The 27,959-nt window shown below is 41.8% G+C and overlaps 1 protein-coding gene across 1 annotated transcript in view; it reads left to right on the top strand.

Moving 5' to 3' along the window:
• Positions 1-27,470, top strand: part of SORCS1 (sortilin related VPS10 domain containing receptor 1) — a 312,358-nt gene extending 284,888 nt beyond the window's left edge. The window contains 10 exon segments of the mRNA XM_050898837.1: positions 2,006-2,044; positions 2,047-2,138; positions 4,095-4,218; positions 4,896-5,008; positions 8,084-8,215; positions 18,714-18,813; positions 24,050-24,155; positions 24,330-24,490; positions 25,835-25,953; positions 27,260-27,470. Of these exon segments, the coding sequence (XP_050754794.1) occupies positions 2,006-2,044; positions 2,047-2,138; positions 4,095-4,218; positions 4,896-5,008; positions 8,084-8,215; positions 18,714-18,813; positions 24,050-24,155; positions 24,330-24,490; positions 25,835-25,953; positions 27,260-27,316 (1,043 nt within the window). The 3' untranslated portion in view covers positions 27,317-27,470.
• The last annotated feature ends 489 nt before the right edge of the window (positions 27,471-27,959 follow it).

Consider the following 27,959-nt stretch of genomic DNA (forward strand, 5'->3'; position numbering starts at 1 on the left):
CAAGCTGTCTCTGAACTGTCCTGACAGGTCAAAATTTTCCCCTGGAAAGTTAAGTTATGCATTTGCCTGAATGCTTCAGAAGAACATCACCTGCCCAAGTGAGCCTTCTGAGAAGCTTCTCTCCTTCTGTTGTCTGGGACTTGTACACAGTTTTTTCCTGAGGCAGGTGAAGGTCTGTAGTCTCCATTGCCCTGCATGAAGCTCAGAAATGAATTCTTTTGAATTCTCTTCAAACTTACCTGGGAGAAAGCAGCCTCCTGCCAAGCTAAGGGCCTATCCAGAGTGAGCTATCCCCATCTGCTGGCCAGATAATGGTTCAGCATTTCATCCACTTTGACCCATCAGCTATGTGCACAGAAATAGGCAGAATTGGCTTGCTTGAGCCATTCTCCTCATGGTGGAGGTCCAAGGAGGTGCTGGACACTCTCTGCAGTGCAGGATCATTTGAGATGTATTCAGAGCAGCTATGCAGTTATGTTGGAGTGTATTAGACTTTACATGGGCTCCCTTGTCACTGCTGTCACCGCATCCGGTGTTAGGAAATGTATTCCTTTAGAGGGCTGTGCTGACATTGGGCATTTGGCAAACATCCCAAAGGATACCAGAGCTGCAAAATATTTAGCCTGGGAAGCTGCTGTTTTTCAGGTCTCAGGGTCTTACTGAAAGCAGGCATGGCCCGGTCACGGAAATGTATCTGAGCAGGCGAATGCCATTAAAATCATAAGGGTGAAATTCTAGCGTCTCATGAATTTTCAAGACGAGTGTTGACTGCTGATTATGAAAGAAAAAATGAGCCTGGTCTGGTCTATAGCAGGCTTTGGTTAGTCTGATCATGGATAACTCTTAATTGGGCTGCTTCAGATTAAGCAGCGACTGCATCTACAGCCCAGAGAAAGCTGCATCCCAGTAATAAGTCAGGAACACTGGTCCTTGTTTATTCTGACATTGCTTATACAGTCTGATTTGGGAGAATTTTTTCATCTCTCTCTCTGCCTATACGTGCTGTATAGGGGTACAGGGTGCTTGCTCCAAAATGTGTGGTGTTCCTTTAGGTTGAAAAGCAAGGTCTAAGTGGTGATACATGCATGGGATATGTCCTGAAAAATCCTCTCCTGAAATATATAAAATCCTTTAGCAATGTATCTCAACTCCATATGGACAATGCAATCAATCCTCCCAGGCTGTTGTCTCTGCTTCTCATCACTGGGGAGCTTGCAGATGTAGGACTTGTAGATGTGGCCTTACTTTGTTTAAGAAACCCATGTCCCCATGTCACCTGGGATTTCTTTCTTTTTCTTTCTCTGTCATTCTCAAGGCAATTGCTTTGTTCTCTAAGTGAACAGTCAGAACACATTTTAAGAAATAATCTACAGGACAAGATGTAACAACAAAGGCCCATCTGTCTCTAGAAGATGGGAAATGTGTAACCCTGGGCATAATGTCACTTGTCGAATGAATTATGTTCTGTTTATACTAAAGAAATAAAAGAGTTTATTGAGGAAAAGGAGGGAGCATAAGGTAACGTTAAAATGAAGGCATTCAGTGAATAGCTGCCTTCAGATAGAGTTTCAGCTGATATAAATAGATACACCACTGCTGAAGTTCACCAAGTCATAGCAGTTTGCATCAGCAGAGATGCTTCATGTCCACTGAAACCATTTGTCCTGCACATTCTTATGTCTTCCTGGTGAAGGCCATATTCACATAACAGGGCTCTGCCCCTATGGTTTAAGTTGTATATAAAGTCCCTCAGTACATGATGTTCATGCAGTAGAGAGTCCAAGTTTTTCAGCTTCAGGTACAGGGGTAGCTCCTGTTCTATGAGGAAAAGATTTAAGCTTGCCTCTCTAGAAATGGCACCAAGCCGAAACATTAACTGTCATGCCCCACAGTGATTTGGAGGACTTCTCTCTCCTAAACCAATGGATATCCCTTCAGTTCCGTTCTCCCCCAGGTTGAGATTTCAGACAGAGGGAGGACTCACCTGCTGCTTCTGTCTCTGCAGGCCCCTTGGAACATGTTCACTTATCTCTACCATTTGTCACCACAAGAACAAGGAGGTCAACGCCACGGCAGTAGTGTGGCCAAGCCAAGTGGGAACACTTACTTATGTCTGGTGGTTTGGGAACAACACGGAGGTTTGTATTCCCTATGGACTGAGATCAAAATAATCTTGGAGGAGCTCTCTGATGGAGGAGGGAGGGAGAGAGGGATCTGGGAATGCTTCTAAATAGTCACACACACAAGAAAATTATAAACCAGAGACTGTGAGACTAATGGTTCTTTGACATACCAACGTTGAAATGTAAGAACTACTTTGTGTTTGTTGCTGTAACTTAGCTGTAGGGTTTATTGCCATTTCATGCAAATTGCCAATAGCTTTCTCCCTGCTTTTACGCCCAAGGTGGACGTAGTGTACCAAAATCCAGAAGAGTTTCTAGTGAGTTTTTACTCACCCTCCCTTCATCAATAACAACAACAACAAAAAAACTTAGGGGTTTGGGGTTTTTTTTTAGGAAACTAACCTTTCAAACTGAAGCTGTTTTTATACCTGGAACTAACTTTACATAGCCTTAGAGTTTAAACCTCACTTCTCTGGTGACTAACAAGGGAAGAGACTGCCATCAGTTCTGTGCCTCCCCTTAAATATGCTGAGACCAATCCTGAGCCCCCACACTCTAAACCACATGTGCAAGAAGTCCTTATTATCATGTGCTACCAGTGGATAAAATGGTTATCAACACACCTCTCTGCCTCTGGGCTCTGCTCAGATGTGAGAACAGCATGCACCACATTCTGCTGCCTCTATGCTTGCAGTGTTGGTAAATCTGCACAGGCATTATAACTGTTATTTTACGTATCTTTGTGGCTGAAGTACCCCAAGATCCTAATTAGTTTCTGAGGGGAGAGATTCTCATGGATTTTGTAGAGCCAAGAGGGACCTTCAACCACACATGGTTATCTTCTGTGTAATGCAGGTTGGAGGATTTCATCAGTACCTTCTGCTTTATTTAACTCTTTGTGATTAAGGCAGAACCTGACTTGTTGTTGTTGTTGTTTTGCATTAATAATTTCCCTCAGATGATGGAGAATTCACTGCTTCTCTTTCTTACCCTCTCCCCCAACTATTTCCCCGCAGCTAATTATCCTGAGCATTGAACACATGCGCTGTGGTTTTAGTCTGAATTTATCTAGCTTTGGTTTCAAGCTGTTGGATCTTGTTATGCCTTTGTGGGTAGATTAAAGAACTCACTGTACTATCAGAAATCATCTCCCTCTAGAGGTACTTACAGGCTATGATTGTCACCTTTTAACCTTCCCTCTGATCTGCTAAGCTTATAAGTGATCAGAGTTGGTATAACTCTGTTTTCATTGAAGTCAGAGTTTTACTACAGACTACAATGGCAACAGAGTTTGACTTAATACTGGGTGCTTTGAAGATCTCACCCAGAGTTCATTAATAAGCAAAAACAGAAGTTAGGGCAGAGACTGCTGAAAGGGGACACAACTCATTGATAAACTGATTGCATAGCAAAGCAAGCTGAGGGGATCTGTGTCCTCTCTAATCACCATCACTTTCCAAAAACGACGTCTCCATGTCTAGGCATAACATGGGAGAACAACTGAGAAATCTTAATTTGCCTCCTGGTTCTGTCACAATCTCCTTGAGTCACCTTAAACAAATCACTTCCAGCTGGATCTGGGAAAGGAGTGTGACACCTGAGCAGGGAGTCTTGCAGGCCCTTGTATTAGGATCTGGGCCTCTCTTGGGAGTGCAGCAAAGATGGACACTTTACCATGGGATCCAGAACAGCCAGCATACTAAGTGGGAAGGAAATACTGAAATCTTAAAACTTAGCTCCTTTGGAAATTACAGGTACCTTACTTTGAGCTTCAGGAGGACATCCCCATCTGGATCCCTGGGTCCTCTCCAGAAAATTGGCTTCCATGTCACAGGACCCCTTCTAAGTCTTAAGTTTCCAAGCTGGAACTGACTCCTCAAACCATCCCAATAGGCTAGAGAGCCAAACTCATTTTTGCTTTTCCTTTCCAGCCAAATTAACTTAATTTCTCCTTTTCTGATATATTTACAGCCACTGATCACATTGGAAGGGAGCATCACATTCACATTTTCTGTGGAAGGGATGAACACCATCACCGTTCAGGTCTCAGCAGGAAACACCATTCTTCAGGACACAAAGACTATTGCTGTGTATGGTGAGCTCTTCCCCCTTCATTTCACATAGAATTCTCCATAGTTAAGAGCTAGAGAGCCAGGATAGCTGGCAGCAACATGAGGTCTTTATTCCAGGATGCTTTGAGTCAGATTATAAACTCGGTTCCAGTGTTATCAATTCAGCATAACATCTCTGAAGGCCTTTGACTGACATTAGTCCAGACTGAGATGATTGCAGAACACTGATCTCCGTCCCAGGGCCCTCTGCATCTGCTCTATCACTGTTTGGTCATCCTACATGATTGTCAAAATGTTAGGTCATTTTGCGAGCTGGTTTTCCCCCTTCTTGGCCAGTAGAGGCCTCTTAACTCATACAAAAGCTGCTTAGCTTGAAAGATAAGTCAATGCTGTGTGCTGCAGTTCTGTACAGAACAGTACATATCCAACACAGCTCCCTTTCCAGTGCTGTTCATCCATTAAAGTAAGGGGTGATCACCTTTTTCGATTCCATGATACTTGAGCAGTGCATCTCTCAGATTCTCTGAATCTCGCAGTGAATCTCTCAGACACACTGCTGGATTCTCTGACAGTCTGTGCATCACCTGCAGATTGATTAAGCAAAACATGAGCTGCAGCAGGTTTCACTAGGTTCTGCCCACTCGTTTGGCACTAAGGCTTTTCACAGTCTTTACTCACCACCATGTCATTGTATCTGCAGAGCAATTTCAGTCCCTGCGGTTATCATTCTCTCCGAACCTGGATGACTACAATCCAGATATCCCAGAGTGGAGAAAGGACATCAGTAGAGTAGTCAAGAGAGCTCTGGTGGAGGTAAGCAATGTGCATTGTAACCTGCGTTACAATGGTTCTAATTTCTGCTTTGTGCCTACATTAGGACCGGATCAGCTGTTCTCTCAAGGTGTCTCTCTGTTTCTACCGACTGTAAAAGGAGACTACACTAGTGTTTGAGGCCAGAATCCTAAATTTTAGACAGGTAAAATTATCCCATCCAATGACAATCTGGTGCTCAGGGTCAGCCGTCAGTTTTTTCTTTTTAATGACAGTGGATTGTGTGGAATATTTCTGAAAAAAGGCCATATAGAAAACAAAGGACTTATACCTGCCTATAGCTGTACAAATGTCTTTACTGCTGCATAGCAATTCTTACTTCTTTTACTGCTCTTCTTATACAGCAGTGTAAAGTAGTGCTATTCTAATGGAATTACAAATATGCTGTAGGAAACTTAGGAGACCAATAAGAAAACAATTTTTACTACAGAGAAGAGCACCACAGTAAGCATTTTATGTCTTTCACATAGCACGAGGTTCACGGGTCAGGATTGGATGCTATTTTTCCTGTCAACACTATGGAGAATCTCTGAAGTTCCTTCTTTAACTGTGGAACAGAATGTCATAAAAACATTCTTGTGTGACGGAAGATTTGGATTTCAAACTGAGAGGCTAAGAAAAGTTAGAAGAGACAGCTGGGGTTTCTCAGCTCAGCATAAAAATAGTGAAAGGAATTGTTTGAAACAAGGTTTCTGTTGTGTTTTTTTAAATAAAGATACTCAGATTTTGAAAGGATACAAGGCTTGTAGATGTTATTAGCAATCTTATATGTTCATTTGTGGCATCATCTGTGCAAAAAGACTGGAAAGACACTGTGGACTAATCAGGTGCACACAAACTTGTCTGGATTGTTTCTGAGATTTTTTTCTTCATTTTCCTCAAAAGACAGGAGGAGAGGGAGAAAGGAAAAAAAAGAACATTTTTCTGGAGCTTGTTCTTCTGACTTACTTATGTCTGTATCAAGTATTCAAGGATCCATTTATCCTCAGGATGAATTTTCAGAATATAAACAACTCAATAAACCAAAATCAAGCCATAAAAAAACGGATTATAAAACTACAGTACCAAGACTACATTCCAAAAGCAGAGCAGTGAAAACAGAGTCTTTTTGTTGTTTGAGTAAAAAAAAATAAAAAATTGATAGCTAATTATCCCTCTTTATATAGCTAAATGATTCACCTTAAACAAGCCTTTGTGAGAAGTTCCTGTAAAAATTAAAGATAAACCCAACAGATTTCTACAGCAATTAAGTAAACTGTATAAAAATGAGTTGAATAACTAAATAATTCAATAGGAAATTATAGCAGTGCTATAGAATTTTTATGAACTTTTATTAAAGTATTACATTCTTATTACAGAGTACCATAGACTTGGATAAAAATTCTGCATAAGAAATTATAGTTCTCTACTAAAATCTGATCTTCTCTCTAAGTAGGGATAATTTCATATTATCACAAAACATCCTATTTTGTATTATGATCATAATTATTTGCTCACATCATTGATTCTCTGAGTCCTGTCTTCCACTTTTGATGAAGAAGACAAGAATGAACTAAGTAGGTCAGCCAAAAGCTTCCAGACAAAAAAAATCATTCCCAGCCTCTGAAAATGAAGACTTTCCATTAACTGGCAATACTGTGTCTTTTTCTTGACATCTTAGAACAACCTGTTAGGCAATCACAAATAATGTAAGCCCTGGCTTCACAGAATACTTGGAGAGAATATATGAGACCTTTATGTTGTTATAGTTTTTTTCTCTAAATGCACATTAAAAAAAACGAACAGCAACAAAACCACATGCTTTTCCTTGGTGTGCAGTGGAAGTGAAGGGTTCCCCTTTCATAGCTCCACAGGGTATTCCCTGGACTGTCAGCAGTCACGCATGGGATAGCCACAGAATTAGCTCAGGTAATGGTGATTTGTAATCAGTTTCACTGACTCCTTGTCCTCCATCCATCATTTCCTTCAATGAGCAGCTGCTCCAAGTCTTTGCTCCTGAACTACTAAGGAGAAGAATTCATGAGGTTTAGGTCCAATTAATGTCCGAGAGGGTTGCAAGTCCTGACTGCAAGGGAATCTCTATGCTGCATCCAGCTGCTGTGGTCTGTCCTTATACCTGAGGGCACTTTTGTTTTTCCTTTAGAAGTGACCTACTAAATTCAGCACTTGGAAATTTAAGTTTTAAATCAAAACCTTGAGATTTAAATGTGTTTGCTGGATAATCCACAACACAAAGAGGCAATGGAGGAGGATTCAGCAAACTATGTTTCTCCTTCTTTTGGCTCACAAAACTTCCTGAAGGCCAAACTAGCTCCTTTTCTGGAGAATAACTCAGCAATCTGATTGTGTAATGACATGGTAGCAGCAGCTGAAACCCATGACCAGAGATGACCCTGGTAGTGATGCCCATGGGGTACTTTTTTCTGAATTTTGACTAATTTGTGTTGAAGGGAGATTTGAGTTTTAACTGGTTGCTTAAGATTTGCAGCCAACAAGACAAAAAAATAAACATTTGCAGATTAATACAATCTTTAACACCTAAAGAAAAAAAAAAAAGGTCCTCATTAACTTGTGGAATTGACCCGGGATGTGAACTATAAAAATTTGTTTGGCTTTTGAGATTCAAACTTGATTCATCATCTTCTCTCTCCCTGAGTCTCCACAAGGCTTTTAAAATGTTTTGGCTAATCACACCTCTAGAGTGCAATTCTGCCCACATACCTTGCCCTTTAACATGCGGCTTCTTACCATTGACTAAATGAAGAACCTCAGGGACTAACTTGGGATAGTCAGATAACTTTAAAATAGCTAAATTTAGACAAAGCAAATCATGCCATATATAACTGTTATTTAGGAGCTCCTTTTAGCATGTCTGATTATCACTGTTGCCTTAGGACGCTGCATGTTTTACTGGAGAACATGGTAAGAAGATTCTCCCTGTTGTACCAGGTACACCCTACTTCATTTGTACAAGTACTGTGATGCCTTAGCGAAGAAGCTCTCAGCATTCAGTGCCATCCCCACTGTTTATCTGTCCATTATTTGTCTGTGTATCAGGCAACAGGTATTTCAAGCAAGCATATTCTGGTCGCAGTGCTCCCCGGTCTGCCCACATCTGCCGAACTCTTCATTTTACCGTATCAAGATGCCACAGGAGAAAATAAAAGAACAGCAGCAGACCTAGAGCAGGTATTGTGTCCATTACTTGAAGAAGTGCATGTTTATGCATTTGTGTGTGTGTGTGTGTGTGTATATATATATGAGATTTCCAAGACAGGTTAGAACAAATAATTTTGGTACAAATGCATCTGATTCACTGGGGTCTAAACAACAACTGTGGTACCCGCTACATCACTTTTATCATTTTTTAGGGTTTTTTTTTGTGTTGGGTTGGGTTTGTTTTTTTTTTTTCCCCTCCCAAACACTGGAAACAGGCTTTGGAGCTGTATTTAGGAGATGAGAGTCCCATTTGGGTTCCCTCAGTAATGTTAAATTGGCATAAATATATATGATGTCATGTCTCTCTCTTAGAAGTTCTTTTCTACTTCATGCAAGTAGGAAGAAAGCAGGAAGGATTTAGGGGACGATTCCTGCCAACATGAACTGGAGTAGCCTCATAAGGCAAAGTTTATGAGGCTGCCAAGAGTCTAGAAAGCACTGTAAGACAGAGCTGGGTGGTAGACCTGCGGAGATGAGAACTTCATTACGTCAAGGCACAGGGATGCGGTTGGATTATCTGCCTGCCCGCTTCATGATGCTGGCAGTCGGGTTCAGCCACTATGGATTGTTTTCTCTGTACAAGGCTGAAGCAGGTTATGACAACTGGAGGACTATATCTCCCTGCAGAGCCAAAAGGTCCTGCCCACCAGGTGGGCCTAGCATGATTGTGACTAAAAGATAAAACACTGTGCTGGGCAAAAATCCTGAAATATCTCTCAGCTTACTACCTCAGATTCCAGGGGCAAAGATAACTAGCCCTGAGTGAAGCACCACTGTATCTCTGCCTCTCCATACGGTATGTTTGTGGCTCAAGCAGACATGCCCCATGTTGGTATGGGCTATATGAGCATTGGGGTAGAGAGTGTCATCAGCTCACAAATATCAGCCTCAGTGCTATGGTGAAATCCTCAGCATTACTGGATGCCTGCTACCACTGGATGGCACAAGGGTTTTAGCATTTCTCTTTGGATTTGTCCCTCAATTTGTGAATGAGTGAAGTCTTCCCATCAGTGCATGTATCAACAGTATCTTCCCCTTCTTGTATTCTTGTTTTCTAATTGCGTTTTCACCTGCCTGACCTGTTATTAGCTGTTGCAATTGCCTCTTGCAGTGGTCTAAAGCCTTGTTAACTTAGCTGTGGGCCTCAAACCACTAGGTCACCCATATTCTTAAACTTTCCCTTGCTCAGCATCCTTAGCCATCATCTTTTTTTGACAAATGACTTTCCTCTGCAATTTTTACCACCCATGTAATAAACAAAAAAGATGGAGATTTACTGCTCTGCAAAACCTTTCCTCCCTTTTCTCCTTCATCCCCCTTCTCCTTTCCTCCATCACAAATTGGCAAGGAAGCCAGTCCATAAACTTTCAAGTTTACATCTGACCCAGCTCCCCTCTGGCACTCAGCAGCTTATTGTATTTTGCCAATTACTCCCTCTCTTTGTCCCTTTCTTTTTTCCCCCTGTAAAAACGGAGTCTCTGTGGCTGTGCAGAAGGAAGCCCTGACAGTGCTCTCGTGACCTTTTTTATGGACAAGAAGAAATGTCATTTTCAGTGGGACTCCAGCAACTTCTCTGGCATCCTGCAGGGTCCAAATGGTAACCTTTGAAGAGAGAGCGACTATTTGCCATTTGCAGCCTGCTGTTTCTTGTGAAGAAGGATCTCCCCTGCTCCCATCAGGATGATCAGAATGTTTTTCTTACTAGTCTGTGGGTACTGCATTCCCCTTCCTAGTTACTCCAGTAGAAAATGGCATTGTTTTCAGTGGAAACTGCCTAAGGAGGGCCCCAAAAGGTGTCTCTGCCCTCAGCTCTGAAGCATATTCTGATACTCTTCCTGTTTTGTCATCCATTTGGCCTGTGATCCTTCACTATCGCTTTCCCAAAGTGTTTCAGAACCCATTCAACAGCTTCTCCCTGTGCCTGAAGTCACTGGGATGAGTACTGGGAGCAGATGTTTTTGCTGATGACAGCTTAAGTTGCTTCTTAGGTACTTTATGATGTATAGTGTTCTTTTCTGGTAGGAACAGAAATCTGTTTTGTGTTCATGAGCAAGCAACAAGCTATTCAAAGGCACGTATGCGAGTTTGTGTGTTTGCAGGTGCAAACCCAAAGGAGTTATAGTTCTGGATGATTTTTTCTAATTTGGAAGAGAAACTTCAAAGTATACAGGAACAAAATGGAAATGGTTTGCACAAACACTGCAATGGAATAAGGTTTCTTAAGGAAGCACTTAATTATATAGGTTCCTTTTTTCATGGTGTCATATCACACGTGGAAGCTACTCTCCAAACCTGAGACTCGTGGTGAGCCTGTCCAGAGACACAGTGACAAATAGTTTCTGTCCCTGGAAAACTTGCAGTCAGAATAGATCAGGTGGAAAGGAGTTACAGAAATTAATGTTTTTATTCTGCAAAAGCCCTTGTTTCAGTACCCAAGGGAGGGAAAACCTAAGTCATTCTCAAAATCAAAAGCTGGTGAAACAGAGTGAAATACCACATAAGGGCACGAAACCCACCATGCACGCTGTAGGCACAGATTTACCCGGAGAATGAAACGTGCTACTGCCCCCTCCGTCTCTTCCCCTTCTGTTAGAGCCTCCTAAAGTCGGCATGTATACTTGCGGTCATATGACATGGACATGGTGATACAGCCCTGAATCCACCATATTCACATGCCAGGTACCAGAACAGAGGCAAGGGACACTCTGTGGTCCTGATGTTCTGCTCATCCAACCTGGGTTTGAAAGAGAGAAGCCATGTAAATCATGCGGGTGGTGCATGCTAACTTTTGTTAGCTAGGACAAGCAAGGCTAAGGACAGCTGACGGAGTGGGAGGAAGGGAAAAGTGATAGAAACAGTAGCTGAAGAGGGATTCAAACTACAACTCCCCACATGAAACTCCTGAAGTTGCTGCAGGCCATGTCTATTGCGGAGCACCTCTGAGGTTTTTGGGCAACTTGCTTAACTGAGCTGTATTTCATCACCTGAGCTAGACCATTGTTCTGCCATGGGTAACAGCGAAAGGTATATGTGGTTTCATGGACTTTCGCATTTACCAGTAAATCTGATACATATCTAATGACCATGGGGGGCTTACTTTCTTGCTGTTTCCCCTTGAGGCAGATTAAGCTGGTCTGTTTTTGTCTGATACATACTTATTTGGCTTTTTAAGCACACTTTTGGTTGTCTCTGTCCAGCCACTCTGTGGTCTCTAGGTACATAATTCCCATTGACTTCAGAGGCAGCCAGATGTCCACTGTCCCTTGAAAATCTCTCTTAGTTTCCTGTTTGTCAAAGTCTGTAATACTACTCTGTGCCACTCATATTTTATGAGTCTAAACACAGTAAGCCATGGATTGTTGGGTACAGTAATAGTGGGACTGTGGAAGTTGTCCTAGGCCCTGCATCCCACTTGACAAATATACATTTCCATGGAGTTTTCCATTAGGGTGGTGCATTTGTGTCTCATGCTCTTGTTGAGACTGTGGTTAGATGGTAGATGTCGCTTTCTCCTTGAGCTGATGTACCACTCTCATTCAAGTGCCCCAATTTTTTTTTTTTTGTGTACACACAGTACCAATTATTGTCATATCTGTTTGCAGATTACATTTAGAAATGTGAACTCTGCATTCCTGATATTTCCCATGGGAGACTAAAGTACCTTTAAAAAAGTTTAACTGCTCTTGACAGCTGAAAAAAACCACTACGTCTGAGGCTGGGGAAGTTTTCTCAATGTGCAGCATGGGACAATTCCATCTAATACATAAATACAGAATTTCTGAGGACCTCAGATTGCTTGATCTACTCCAGTTTCTGTAGTCAGTATAAACTTATTCTTCACAGCTTCATAAAAATCAAAAGGCCTTTTCATCCTGCAGAATCCCAAAACATTTTGCATATTCAAAAAATCTTGTATTTATGACCAGAATGCTGTGACTTTGCTTTTTTTTTTTTTTAATTGGGTCACTTGGTTCCCCTGCTTCATTTCACAGTAACTGAGGACAGACTACCAACCTGCTTAAAAATGTAGAAATAATTGGCAGTTGTAAAACGCTGCTATTTGATTTGCATGTTGTCACTGCAACACCACTAAAATATCCCAAATCTTGCAAAAACAGTTGCCCAGAATTGCCATTGGCCACTTGGGCTGGCATGCAGTTGTTACACCATCTTTATGGACGGGCTTGGTGAATGTGATGATTACAGAATTTGGATCTGCCACTTCAAAAGCACTGAATTCTTTCTCTTCAGTGAAGGGCAAACCTCTAATTAGTAGCATTTCAAGTAATTTTTGAGTAATTTTTAGCACTAATCCAATTCAAAATGAATGCGCGGTAGGAAGATATTCTACTTACAATTCAGTAGAGGGCAGTGATACAAATACACAGATACGATTACTCAGTTTATTTCAGTATATGGTTTTACTCTATAGGAAGATTCTGATGGGTTATCTTTTTATTTATGCATTTCACAAATTATCTTCTCTACTCATTGTTTGCTAGTGGAGGCTTTTTGTCAAACATAGCAAATGTGTCTCCTGTTAGTCAAATGAGATGTAAGCAGAAGACACCTGAGAATTCTAAAGTGATGTTTTCGTATCAAGTAAAGGTTTCAGTGTTTTCATGCATTTCCCTTTAGTTCTCCATTTGCATGGTTTTACCTGGACTATTCAAAATAACCGTAAAAGCAGAATGCAAAATAGGTATAAGAGCAACTAGTTAATGACATTTGAGGCTATTAATCTTTTCTCTGAAAAGAGCTATCAGCAATGTAGCAAGCATGATGGAGTCTTTGGCAAATGGCAACACCAGCTGGTTGGTAGCCAACTGTGCTCAACATGTTGCAGCTGTGGCCAGTATCTGTACCCAGCCAAAGAGACGGATAACTGAATATCATGACATGGATGACTGAATATCAAATGGGCAGTGATGAACTGAGGAGATGAAATACCTCTGGTGAATTTAACACTATGGAGAGTGGCATTCAGGAAGCCTGTATGTGTAAATGTCTTAGGATTCTTTCCTTAAAGCAGATTTAGTTTTACTTCTGCTTTATTGTAGCTGATGGAGCTTCTGTCTTTTTTTATAAAAAAAGTCAAGCTTTAACCTCCTAAGGTTAACCCTCCTAAGCTTTAGTGTTTTAGCATATTTACTTTCACTACTTTTCTTTCCTGTGATATATTTCAGATGTGCCTGTCACCAAAATATTTTAGCAATAAAATCACAACAGTGAACACCTTCAAATCTTACAGAAAATGGTGCCAGTCAGTCCTGGAAATTAAATTCCAGGAGGAGGGGTAAATCATCTAGTGTTTATTAGATGAGATTTTTTTAACATCTGTACCTTTGTATGCAGACCAAGTCTTCCACTGGGTGCTTAGGGAAGGTTGGGCCAGTATTTAAGAAGTAAAGGCAGGTGGGGAGAGAATGGAATAATATGAACCAGAAGACCTTGTACCAAGGGCTTTTTTCCTTAGCCAGCTTTTCTTGCTCAGCTGCTTGTGTGCTGTAGAAGAGGCTGTCTGTATATCTTGTCTTAATACCTTTGAGTTAACTCCTGCCATGTGACTATCAGCCCTCTCGCCTTCTCATCTTTTGCTCAATGTACAGAGCAGCCCTTGGTTCTCAAGACTCCATCTGGTCACCTTTGTTCATCTAAAGTGGATCCTGGCTTTTATTTCCAGGTTCTCTCTGGGTTCATGTCTGCTGGTCAGTTCTTGTCCCAGAGTAACCACAGGAATGTCCTCCACCCTGTGCTTTCATGGTATTTCTGGATACTAACAGCAGCTTGAATTTAGCATCTTTCATTAAAAGACCTCAAGAAATTCCTGCTGGACCCTGTAAGTCAGTGATTATGCTCTTTTCAGTGCTAAGGCAAGCAAGCTTTAGAGGCCTCATGTGAAGTCACCAAGGTTATGCAGGGGGGGTGGCACAGTTTAAAGTAATCCACATTTGCCCTGACTCCTGATTCACTTTTGTAATGCTGGTTCAAGTTGCTTCCTACCAATCAATGTGCATAATTCTTTCCTTAGTTGTTTATTGATTTACTCAATGAATTGAATAGAAGCGTAGCACTCATTAGTTGAGAACCTTACACAGTATCTATAAAATTATCTAGATTCTTAGCTAGTGTGTACTGGCACAGTTGAATCACATTCAATTAGTCTAAACCAATTTGCACCAGAGGTTTCAAAATTCAATAAGGTATGGAAAAATGCCCTTCTGAGTGATAATTCTGTTTCTTGGTGCACATGGTTCTTTCACAGTCCTAATTCTGACAAAATGCTAAGAGAAGCCAAATTAATTTTTGTTTTGTTCCATTTTTAAATTGGAATCTCTTTTTTTCCTTCACAAATTGTCTGTTATTATTATTCATTATGTGTCCTTTGATGAAAAATGATACATGAAGAATGGTTTCTATTACTGAATTATTTTTGCACATCATGCTTAATTCTGCAAATGAAGCAGATAAAGTCAATGAGGCTCAGTTAAGGACCAAAACTAATTCTGAAAGCTAATTATTTTCACAAGGGAGACTCTTGAAGACTATAAATTAGGAGATTGCTATTCTAAGAAGTTTTGTCTTCAGCTGGGTTAGTTGCATCTCCAGGAGCGAGAGAGGAACAGGGACAGTCCTGAGGCCAACCTGTTCCCCAGCTGAAGGTCTAGCTGTTCAACTGGAGCTGCATAGCTATTTTTGAAACAGGCCAAAGTGCTTTGATGTTTCCTTATCTGCTTTTTAAACAAAAATGCATCCATGGTACCACTTAGAATGCAGAAATAAAGGGAGGCACAAGACCCAAAATGTTTCCCATTGAAACCTTTTCATTACCTTGGTGACTGAGATCAGCCTTTGTGTGGAGATTTACTTCAAAGACACCTTATTAATGTTGTAAACAAATTATATGATTCTGAACCACTCCTAGGTTAAAGTCTGATAACCTGTGATCCAGTGAGCTAGAAATAGACTTGACAGAATAAGAAAGGCAGAAGAGCCACTTCTCCAATCTCAAAGTGAAAGTCCTGAGTGATCTGTGGTTCACAGATCTCCTTGGGACCATGTGAGGACCAGAAACATCGTCAGGTCCAACTTTGGAGAGCAGTGTCCAATCCCAATGTGAATTTGGCCCTTTAGCTGTGTGTAACGTGCTCGTTGACCTCAAATACTGACGTTTGTAAACCATTGTGCGTGTTTTCTATTTCAGATAATTTTTAGAAGTACAGAAATACATTTTTCTCACTCTTTCTAAACTGTCTATATGTCTATTTCAAAAAGAATCTGACTTTCCACATAAAGAGAAATGATAATATTGTACCAAGCAAGCAAACATTTTAAAAACATGTCTGAATGCATCTGTTCTTCCCTCAGAAGTGTGTGTCAGGAATCTCCAGAGCTACCTGAGGAAGGCAGATGTCTGATTCTTACAAGAACTCCTGGTGCTTTTGAAGGTCTCAGGCTGTTATACATTTTTTGACTTGTTCAGATTCCATAAAGACCCAGGCAAAAAAGCTGCACCCAAAAAGCTGCTGGGAGAGCATATAATTAATTGAGCCAAGGAAATATGCTGTGTACTCTGAGCAGCATGAACTGTTGCTGCCTGTTTTGACTCTTTGCATATAGTCCTGGAACAGTGATGGCTATTTCAAGCTTCTGCTGAGACACTGATAGTTTCAGGCAGAAATAATTTTATTCTGAGTTGCATTTGTGCAGGATGTAGTACAATGAGGTCCTCATTCATGATCCGGTAACAATGCAATACAGTAATAATAAACTTCAATTGTGACTGTTTCTCTCTGCCTTTCTTCCTTTTTCTTACTACTTCACTCTTACTGCCTCTCCCCTTCCTATTATTCCTTTTCATCGGCTTGCCAGACAAGAATATTGGTTGAGCTTTCTCTCACACACTCAACTTGCCTGCTGTGAGGCTGCCACGGCACCTCTCAGCTGTAATGTCCCCGCCGGTGCTGTTGTTTTGCCCTCTTCACTCTGCACTGCAGGAGTCCTCAGGCACGCCAGGTGAGATCTCAGTGTTCCTTTGTGTCACTGGTGCCCGACAAAGTCTCTGGTTCCTTCTCATGCTGACTTTCTCAAGGTTCTCCTATTCTTCCATTTCTTGCCCAAATCCTTGATGAAACCATTCTCCAATACTAGATAGCAACATTTGCTAGCTGCATTCTCAGTTATACATCACATTAAGCCTCTTTTTGTATAGAAGACTCTGTGGTTTTTACCTCTGCTGTTTCCCTGACCATTTTGTGCAGCTATCACAGTGTGTTGAAGAGGAATGACACAATGTGGTTGGCTCTTTTCTTCAGTTTACTGTCTTGTGGTTGCTTTTTTTCATAGGCTCAGCTGCCCCAGCAACATCAGGATCTCAGAGCACAAAGGAAGATAATTCCTGCAGGGGTATGGAGGAGAGTTGTTAGGTCATGTTTGGGACTGGAAATGACCAGGATGATATTTTTCCCGTTATCTCCATGAGCCATTAATGTACCTGGTTTACAGCATATCGATATGCATCTTTGCTCCAGTTTTAAAGATTAAGCACTCTTTATAGTCATCAATTGTGGTTATTAATATGCTTGAATTCTTAAAGAGGGATATAATTTGCTTCCCAGGCTTTCTTCATGTACTGCACATCTTTGTGTCACCATCCCTGCTGCTCTGAGCTCAGCAGATGGCTCTTTGTAAGCAGGTGGTATTTTTTCTTGCTATTGGAAGAAATATATTTACTGCTCATTCTGGCACCCATGAAAAAATTGTAAACTTTAAAGAGATATATTAAAAAATATAAATAAAATGCCTGTAAGAGTTATTGCCAAATTGATACTGGACCAAAGGCACCTATTCAAGTGATCAGCAGCCAGAAATGAAGTGTATAAGCCAAGAGTATTGAAAGAACCATTAAGAATGTTAAAAAAATAAAAGAGGCAGATAAATCTCATACAGTGATGAATGATATCCAAGGAACATCTAATCATATCTGGGTAGCATTTACTGAAATAACTCAACCAGACAAAAATGAAGAACATGAAAAAGATGGTGTAAAAATTATTGGAATGTTCTTTTTTCTGACAATTTTTCATTAATCTTCAAGAAGGAATAAGGATTTATTTAAAACAAATTAAATTAAGTGGTGAGCACTAGAATACGGTTCCTCTTGATCTTGGTATCGCTATAAAAATGCCACCTTCCCAGCAATTGCATATTAAGGGTTATGGGGTGGGGGTGTTTTTTTGCAGTTTTCCAACCACCTCTCCCTAATAAACCAACATGCAGAACACTGGCCATGTTCAATTGGAAAATTGATCACTACTGTAAGAAAATGTGAAATCATGAAACATCTGGCAAATGAACATACAAAAGACACACAACAAACTATCAATGCCATGTCTATAGGTTTCCATTCCTTGATTAATCTATCTGGATTTTTTGCTTCTAATGGCAACTTGCCTGGAACTTCTTGGATATAATTAAGAGTGATATGGAGAAAGTGGCTCTGTGCATATTGTGACAATCTGACTTAAAAAAAGGAATGTTTACCAACAGATTGGACCAAAGCTCGGCTTCTTCACTGTACAAATACAGATTTCATGGGGTCTTAGCAAACGCTTATCTTTTCTGTTGTATCCTTTAAGGAGGAATAGCCTGCTTCATTTCTGCTAGAGCTCTATTGTCATCAGAGTTATGGCAAGATAATCTAGTGATCTAAAAGCTCTGTGGAATGTCTCTCCCATGAAAGAGAGAATACAAGAGCATGTTGTCTCTCTGTGTAACCCATAAGAATAGACGGAACATGCATTTTGTCTAAGCCACAGTCTGTAGTCAGTCAATGCTTTCATATGAGCCGGTTCTGGTACATACTTAAGGATTAGGGAGCAGCTGGCTTGAAACTCAGAGCTGGATGAAACGAAATTTGATTTTAGGACTTGAAATTTAAGTGCAAGCTGGGGTAAGGACTTAAACTATTCATTTTGATTCAGGTATATCACATGTTATGAATATTCTCTAAGATCATGGAGCTGGCCGCTCAGTGAGCAGAAAGTTATTTGTTACGAGCAAATGAGTGTTAAAAATTGAAATGCTTCTCTTTGCTTGAATAGTAAACAGAGTTCACTGATGTGCTGTTGCTGGCTGGTCCTGCAGACACTTACACATGTGGGTGTAATGTTCCTTTGAGGCTCAATTCCCTTTTGCTGCTGGGCCTCTCCTACAGAGGTGTGACAGGGCAACTTGTTGCTATCAGTCATTGCTAACCATACACAGACCACTCTGGACATAGTACTGGCAGATGTGTTCAGCTTTCACAAACTCCCTCTTTGTAAGGTGATAGGAAATTGTGCTCAGGAAGTCTGGTGCCTCTGCAAAATCTTTGCTTTGCGTGCAGCTCCATTTCCTACCCACCTATTGGCAATCTAAACCAATGATCAAGAAACAAATGCATTTCTTATTTTCTTCTTTTTTCCAGATTTCAGAAACACTGATGCAGAAACTGAACCAAAACCTGGTCCATTTTGAGTTGAAGCCAGGGGTTCGAATCCTTGTCCATGCTGCCCATTTAACAGCAGGTCAGTATCCTCTTTCTGTGTACACCCTCTCTGTTGCTCTCTAAGCACAGCAAGCAATATATTCCTTGATGGTAGTAGTGTGCTAACAGCCTGTCGTGGTTTAACCCCAGCCGGCAGCTAAGCACCACGCAGCCGCTCGCTCACTGCCCCCCCACCCCTGGGATGGGGGAGAGAATCAGGAAAAAAAACTTGTGAGTTGAGATAAAGACAGTTTAATAGGACAGAAAGGAATGAAAAACAATGATAATGATAATAATAATAATATGACAATAGCAATACTAAAAGAATTAAACTATACAAAGTAAGTGGTGCACAATGCAATTGCTCACCACTCGTTGACCGATGCCCAGTTAGTTCCCGAGCCGCGATCCCCCCTCCCAGTTAACTCCCCCCAGTTTATATACTGGGCATGATGTCATATGGTATGGAATAGCTCTTTGGCCAGTCTGGGTCAGCTGTCCTGATGGTGTCCCCTCCCAGCTTCTTGTGCCCCTCCAGCCTTCTTGCTGGCTGGGCACGAGAAGCTGAAAAATCCTTGACTTAGTATAAACACTACTTAGCAACAACTAAAAACATCGTGTGTTATCAACATTATTTTCCTACTAAATCCAAAACACAGCACTATACCAGCTACTAGGAAGAAAATTAACTCTGTCCTAGCCGAAACCAGGACACAGCCTTATTTTAAACACTTTGTATTTTTATGTCACAATAAAAGCTCAGTGTATGGGCAGACATTAAAATGCCTGCTCCACCTCCTCTTTCTTAATTATGCTAAAAAGATATAGTGGCTTTTGCATTTACAGCTAATCCTTTTGTTCACTTATGTGCAAGAATTTGCTGCTGTTGTTGTAAATGCAGTATAAGTAGCAGTAGAAATGCGTACTTCTTGGCTGTCTCTGAAATATTCAACAGCTAAGCAGCACCGTGGATTATTCAGCCTGGATCACACAGTGCAAAGGTTACCAGCTAGCTTTGGATATATTCGGATATTCTAGAGTCAACAAACATTCAAAGCAGCTAAGCACAGTTCAGAAGTTGTTCAGCAGTCTGAAAGACTAGAATCAATTTACATATGCACAAACATAAGATTAGGCAGTTTGGACTTTAATCCTATCTCAAAATGAGCCATCTCCAAAGTCCTGATATTTAATTACATGTATCTCTGGCTATTCTGTATGCTAAACCCTCATTTCACAGCACAGGCCCTATTTAACTATTACAAGAGATGGGACAAAGAAATCCGTGCTCAGGATTCTTAGGAATTCCTTTTCTCCGGGAGCTGCTGACAATTCTGATCAGTTGGTATCAGCTTCTTTTGCTAACTCGCAAACTAAAAGCCTCAGTTCATTTGTACCAGCAAACTGCTCTCCAAAAAGCTTTTTACGGTATGAACAGGTCTGCCCAAGCTGGTGTCAGTCCACGTGCTGCCTTGTCCTTAAAGGGAAGGAAAAAGAGACTGTTCAGAAAGGGTGTAATGCGACTGCATTTAAATCCTCCCAGAAGAAAGCCTTGGTGTTTGCAATATTTCATTCTTCCTAAGCAGAACTTGCTAGTATCTGTCCTGGGAATATTGCTGCATGTTTCTGCTTTCCATTAGCTGTGGAACAGATGATCAGATGCTTACTTTTACACATGTTAGAACCAAAAGCATAAAAAAGCAGAGATGCAGTACAGCTGAGTAATCTCTAAAGAAAAAAAACAACAGCAGCTTGAGAAGTCAGTTTGTTTGAATTTTTTTCTCCTGTAGATTGTAAAAAAAAAAAATGTAGTAGACACATGACACAGAAGAATTGTGTGACTTTGCATTTAAGATTTAAATTCATATACATTTTACATAATAGTTGTTATCAGAGAAGCAATCCTTGGCCTGAATTTTCAGCGATGACCGGTGATACTATATATACATTCAGAAAATGCTCGGTGCCCATATCTTAAAAGGAACATATCTGAAAGCATCTTAATGTGAGCTTCAAACGTGGAGTTACCTGCAATTACTCATCATTTTTGAAATTTGTTTCTGGGCATTTATTCTGCCAATGTACATGGCTGTTTTCCATTTTGGTCAATGTTCATTAAAGTCAAGATCAAATCCCAAATGAACATTTAGACATGACTACTCTGGCCCTAAATATCCTGTAGGCCTTTTCTAAAAAATTATAGTTAGAAAGAATCACATTAGATATTCCTGGGAAGGGCTTATCTTTACCTCTTGCTACTGAAGGGACACTCCTGATTTCATGTAGTGGAGACAGATGACACTTAAAATCACATATCCAGCCCTGCCTTTAATACAAGATGAATCTGGATCCAAGTTTTGTGCTGTATGTAGGAGCCTCCTGCAGCTTCTTGGAGAGGAATTCTGGGCACCTCTGCATGAGTGAGTGCACAGGGTCCCCAGCTGCTCCATCCGTGCTCAGAACTGGCTAAAAGCTGGGTAGCTCCAGTCCCGAAGCCAGATAGTTAGTGGAGGTACTGTAGCACTTTTCTGGGCTACTAAACCTTGTCTGCTGCCCTGAATGAACCACAAGGCAGGGTCTATCAGTGTGGCACACTGCCATGCTAAATAACAGTATGGCTTCCGGGCATGTGCTGGCCTGTTTCTTGCTAGCTCAGGCTGAAGCAGAGGGTGCTTGGCTCATACATGCTGTGTAAATACATGATCTTTGTGCTTGCCAAAAATGCACATTTTTGTGCATAATAGATGCAAACACTCATTTGTCCTACAAGGTAGGCTTTGTTGTACTTCTCTTCGAAGCTGCTGGTGAGATGTGAGTGATTGCTGTAACTGGCTTCACAATGTCCTATAGGAGCACTACAGGATTTTGTCTCTTGCAGAAGTATGATTCAGTAAGAATGCAAAATGAGCCTGGACTGCCAAAGTAGATATTAAAAAGCCCAGAGAGCAGCCACTGTGAGGTCTTTGAGGGAATATGGCTCCTTATCAAGCTGCAGAGGTCATGACTCAGTTCCTCGTCTAAATAAAAGGCCCAATTTCGTGACATCAAAACTTGGGAATAGTTTAGAATTTGACAAAACGCCAAAAGAGAGATTTACTGCGCTGCTGAAAACTATTGTTTTGGTTGTCAAGGAAGAAAAAGAATTGTCCTTTTGAAATCCAAGCTTTTATAAAAAATTAAATACAATAACGCAGGGAAACCTGGAAGACAAGCCAGCACCAAAAGCAGTCTCTAGAAAACACAATCCAGGGCGATGCACATGGTCCAGAGGTGCTGCTCTCGTCTGTGGTATCCCTTCTTTCCCAGCCTTTTCACTATGACTGTGTGTTGGTCTCTGGGCAGCTATGGGCTGTAGTTGACTGAACCACAAAGCTCAGCATGTGTTTTTGTAAGTGCATATGTATATATACGTATGCCTACATTTATGTTGCCATGCCTCAGTGCACATGTATGTTCCTCCCTGTGTGTGTGCCTTGTCATGCACAGCATTTCTGCAGCAGAGGAGCTGCAGGGAACAAAAGTGCAGGTATCTAAACTAGCTTGGTGTGGATATTCAAGCAGAACCTGTAGAAATGAGCCTCTGCGTGTGTGTGTGTGTGTTGTATGTGAACATGTGCATTCCCTGGAGCACGGAAGAATGACAGGCGTAGGCTTCACCACATTTCACACCTCCGTCTTCTTTGTTGAGGCCACACTGGAGGAAGGATTAATTTATGGAAATCATGGACAACAGATTGCAATCTATTCATCATGTTAATTCCTTCTTCTCATGAAAAAAAAAAAAAACAAACCAATGTCCCCAACCCAACAGACAACAACCTCAACTCTAAGGCAGAGTAAAATATGCCAATATTCCTCACAAAGCAGTTAAATAGCTGTTTATTACCAGACTCTCAGCACAGCATCGTAACAAGAACATTGAGTAATGCTGAGCCTGAATTGGTCGGAGAGCCACTTTGTCATCCCGCAGAACAGCAGAGACCCACAAAATACAGATGCAAAGGGGACAGAGTGGAGATGTGGGAGGAATTCATAATAACAGATCATTTCACCCCGGTGCCTCACCTTCCTGAGGATAGCCTGCTTGATGTGGGAAGGAGAAGTTTTTTCACTTCTCTTTGTAAATGTTGGCTTTATCAGGCTGGGTGTGACAGCTGAAAATGTGTGTGCGTGTGATGTGCGTGCCTGAGTAAGTATTTGCTTGTGTGTGCATGTTTTCTTGTGTCTTCTGGCTCTGGTTTAGGATGGGTCTGTTCAGTGCATGTGAAGAGGGGCAAGAGAAAGAGGATGTGTATGGCAGTGGTTCAAGTTAACTTTCATTGCTTTGCAGAGGAAGGTACTACCTATCCCTTGTTCCGTGTATAACGCCAGTTAGAGACAGTCAGTGAGGATGTATTGGCTGTGTGCATTAGCTCTGCATAATGGCACACCTACAGCTGCATGTCTGTCTGCAGTATGTTTTATTAGTGTCTGCATGAACAACTGAGACTGCTGGACCTATGTGTATCCCTTTTTGGATGCTAGATGTCTTTCAGTTTTTGTGTGTATGTGTATGAGTGATGGAAACTGTCTCTATTTAATACAATTTACTTTGTATTTCTGGGAAAGCCATGCTTCTGGCTGTTTTGTGTGGCCTTATTTTGCAAGGGGCTATGAAAAGGTGGTGCACAAAACTCTGAAGAGAAGCACAGAGGGACTTTTTGTTTGATTAAGGGTTTTTAATTTTTTTTTTCTTGAACCTGTGCACTCTCTGGCATGGAAGACTTGTGGGAGAGAGCAGAGGAAAGAGGGTAGAACATGTTCAGAAGTGCAGGAAGGGATAAAGGAAGAAACTGAAAATGTCAGAGGTGTGAGAAGGGCTTGCCATGATAAGGCATGCATGCTGAGGCAACATCTGTGAAGGGCACTGGACTTCTGGTCAGGAAGAAAGACGACAATGATGAGCATTGTTGCTTCCGTAAAATACAGGACCCAGTTGCTGATTATTCACTATGCATTGGTAGCTACCCAAACTAGCTCTAAGCAAAATAGAAAGTCAACATGACAAGTTAGCCCGTGGGTAGCTCCAGGATCATGCAGAAAATGCTAGTTTTGGTACCCAAGTGACCTCATTTGCAGCTACCTTAGGTAATTGTCTGCAATATGAGAGAATACGTTTCAGGCAGTCCTCTAATAGGCCAAAGAGGTGAGGTCTCTAAGGAAGGGGGAGAAGCCCTGGAGACATGTGGACAGATGAGGCCTGGAGGCAGCTCTAACCTTCTCTCCCTCTCTTGCAGCTCCCCTGGTGGACCTCACTCCCAGTCACAGTGGTTCAGCTATGCTGATGCTCCTCTCTGTTGTTTTTGTGGGACTAGCCGTGTTTGTAATCTACAAGTTCAAAAGGTATGACCCTCCCTGAGCCATTTCCTTCTCCCCATTGCTGCCTTTCACTGAAGTGTTTGGGTTTTGTTTTGCTGGGTTTTCTTTTTTGCAGTGATTTGTTTCTTGGTTTGTAAAAGCTGATACTACATCATCTGCCAGAGTACCCCACAATGATGGTTTCTGTTAATGTTTTAGGAAGATTCCTGGCCTTAATATATATGCACAGATGCAGAATGAAAAAGATCAAGAGATGGTCAGTCCAGTCAGTCAGAGGGAAAGCATACCTAATGTCACTCAAAGTGAGCTGATGAGCCCTGAGCAACTAGTAGATGAGAAGTTGGAAGTCCAGCCCATAGGTAAATAACTTGCAGCATCCCGCAGCTGGTCAGACACTGACTTATAATTGGCTAACCCTTTTCTCAGCCTCCCCTCTTCCCATATTCCTGCACACTCCTCCTCCCATCCTCTTCTGCTGCAGCATTAGTTTTGCTACAGGAAACCTTGCTAACTCTCCCCTCTCCCTCACTGCCATGTGATGAAAGGGAGAGGAACAACTTGAGGCTTTTTCTTTCTCCTAGTTGCTCTATGTAGATCCCCTCCCCTTCTCAAAAATCCTGCCAGCACTTAACTTGCGCTATAAGGCAATTTAATTTGTTTTGCTGGGGCTGATGTAATTGCGGGGTTAAACCCCACACCTGAGGCACATCCAGGAGAACTTCGGCCACCCTCACCTGGAACATGGAGGTGAGCAGGTGATTCGGTAAGTCAGATCTAAAAGTTAAATACTTGTTGATGTTTTGACTGCTGTGGCCTTTGCGCTGCGCCAGACCTTGTTGCCAGCAGCAGTGCTAGCCTGGCTGATTCCCAGGGAAATCGAGCAAAACCTGGGGTCTCGGCATTGGATAGCTGGGTTTGCCCTCAGGCTGATTTCTGCCACAGGCCTCTGTGCCTGCAAATTTGCATAGCAGGCTTTCACAGGACCTAAAGTGAATAGGCTTGAAGTGGGCATACTGGGATCAGCCACACATTTGCTCATGCTTATATGTTTTCTATTACCTTGACTATAGTAAAAGTGTTGGGATGGAGCAGGGAGGTTTCAGCCTGGGGACATGTTCAGCCAAAGCCAGCATTGCTCGGGCATTGCTCAGCTTCACTTGTGAGGTGACAGTTCTGTAGGCCCAGACCAGAGGTACAGTATAGGACCCCTGCAAATAAGGACATGGACCTATTTTAGAGGAATTAAAGTTTATAGCTATTCTGACTCAGACAGGAGCAAACCATAGTCGTAATTGAGATCCCTTATTTGCACAATTTCATCCCCTTAACCAAATCTTAGATTCTACCTGAGGATGTCCCTAAATCGTATGGGAGTGTTTGCTAAAGCAGGCCTGGTGTCATAGCTACTGCAGAGTGGGAGCAAGGGGAAGGGCAATTAAAGGAGGGAATGGATGTGCTAAGATTATGGCCTGTGAAACAGCCTGGGAGGAAAAAGAAGAAAGTCTCTTGATTAAACTGATGTCTAAGCTGGAAGCCCCACTGCAGTCAATACTGATCTTTCCTCACCCGTTCACCAAGGAGAGATCTGGTAGCTATTAAAAGCTTTTAAGCAGCTGTTCATCAGCAGACCTGGACATCCCTGCTTAGCAGAACACAGGATGGAGTGAGGGGACCAACCTTCCCATGTGGTGTTCCCCATACAGAGCAACCCCAGGCCACAGTCCAGAACCCAAGGAAAGGAAATGCAACCAAGGTAGTCTGGACAGAGGACTTCCAAAAGGCTTGTGGATCACCAAGAGGTTTCAAGCCAAGACCCGGAGCGGTGGGTCCTAAACTTTAACAATTCTTGTTTTCATTTGTTTTTCTTTCTTTTTCTATCAGAAGCCTCCAAGGCAAAATTAATGTAAGATGCTAAGGGAGAAACACCCAATTTCAGGTCAGGAACACTCTTTCTAGAGTTAGATGGGCTTTGAACTTCCGCTGTCTAAAAGAATGTAATGACCGTGGTTCATGCTGTTCCAGGGGTAGGGATTTTCACAGGTCACTCAGACTGAAGTGGCAAGAGTCAGTCACTTGCTAGGTCTGTTCAAGGTATCTTCAAAACTTCTCTTGCTGGTGTTGGAAACTAATCCCTTGAAGTCTCTCGGATAAGAGCAGTCAAAAGCCAATTTTGGGGGTAGGTTTTCATTTGGTACAATATGGCATTTCTGGCTTTCTACAATAGCCAGCGTTTTGTGTGTTTCTCAGCTGTGCTACTAGACACTGTATTGAACCAGAAATTGGCCTTTTATAACTCCTTGGTTTGCACCTGTAACTGCACTAGTGAGCACAGAAGGTACGTGTGTGGGATACATAGACTCAATTCTCTATCAAAAGGAATCAGTCCAACAAACTTCCTAAGAGTGTTTTTCCAGCCTGTCAGTAAGATGAATGAGGAAACTGAATCAGAGCTCATTGACAAAATGAAAAGGACTGGACCTAGGTGTGAACAGAATAGAAAGTGCAAAGGCTTTTCACTCTCCTATACAACCACCTCATCTGTTTCTGGAAATCAGCAATTTCTTTTTTAATGAGTTTTCTTTCTTTTTGGGAAAACAAAGCAAGACTGTAATTGGGTGTTTCTCTTTTGTATGCTTGTTCAGAAGCCAGTTTTTTTCCACCCCTTTGACTAACATTCAGGGATCCTTCCTTGGAGGAATCTGAATGAATGTCCCTGGATCATTTAGTTTTCTCTCCAAACTGGCAGCGAAAAAACGTTTTCTGGATGTGAGTGGTTTAGGCTCTTCTTTTGCAAATGCAAAGCTTAAGGTTATTTATGAAATCTCCAATACCTTATCATTGCAAATGAGTTACACATTTCCTCTGAGGACCTCAACCCCTCTTTCCCTCCACCCCTCTGCTCTGGCCTCTCCCTCTTCTGTTCAACATGGGTGAATCATCTTCATTAGCAAAAGAACAGGACATCACCTTCAGTGTTTTGAATGACAAGAAAACATTTCTGGGAAGAACATGTCAGTCTGGAACAGTTGAATCCCAAAGGCCAGCAAGGTGATACCTTCAAACATCTTTCTTGGCTAAACACACTTGTTATTTACTGACTCTTTTATTTTGTTCTTTCTTTGCCACAGGAAGTATTTCCACAGCTGCTGAGCCCCAGAGCACAAAAGAAATCCCTACCTATGTAAATGGTTGAATTGAGGACACCGATACATATCTATATCTAAAAAAAGAGGAGAGCTCACTGCATTTGGACTTTTTAATTCTTCAGATGACAAAGGGTTTTTAGCTTTAAGCCTGTGCATGTGGACATTATACTGAGACCATAGTGGAACTGCATTGTACAGGTGTTCAATTTTAGTGGGGGGTGGGGGGAGAGGAACTGGTACCACTATTCACTCCTGCGGCTCTTCCCCTCACCCCTCCACTCTCTTTTTTCTGATCTGTCTCTAATTTGTAGAAAATTCATAATGATATAGGCCAAGAATATGCATGGGGGGTCTCTTCTTTAGGGAGAGGGGTGGACTGGGATGTGGGGGGAGAAGGGCTGGGGGAGGTGGGAGGGGATGTTTAGGGTTCTTGGCTTTAGATTTAACTGCTCTTTTAGCACTTTGGGCTGCGGGAGGGCTAGCCGCCCCAGCAGACTTTCATAGGACACACAAAAAATCACACTGGAGTTTAAAGGCACTGAAAATATTCTTGGTCAGTCTGGTTTATGTCTTTGTTTGGACTCTGCCCTTCGTTCCTCTAGCTGCAGCTGCTGCGTGTGCCCCACGGCTGCAGGGAGGCTGAGTGCGAATGTGGGTGATCCCAACTGCAAGGCCAGGCTCT

This window comes from Gymnogyps californianus, chromosome 6 (genome assembly GCF_018139145.2).
Source record: "Gymnogyps californianus isolate 813 chromosome 6, ASM1813914v2, whole genome shotgun sequence".
NCBI classification, from domain to species: Eukaryota; Metazoa; Chordata; class Aves; order Accipitriformes; family Cathartidae; genus Gymnogyps; species Gymnogyps californianus.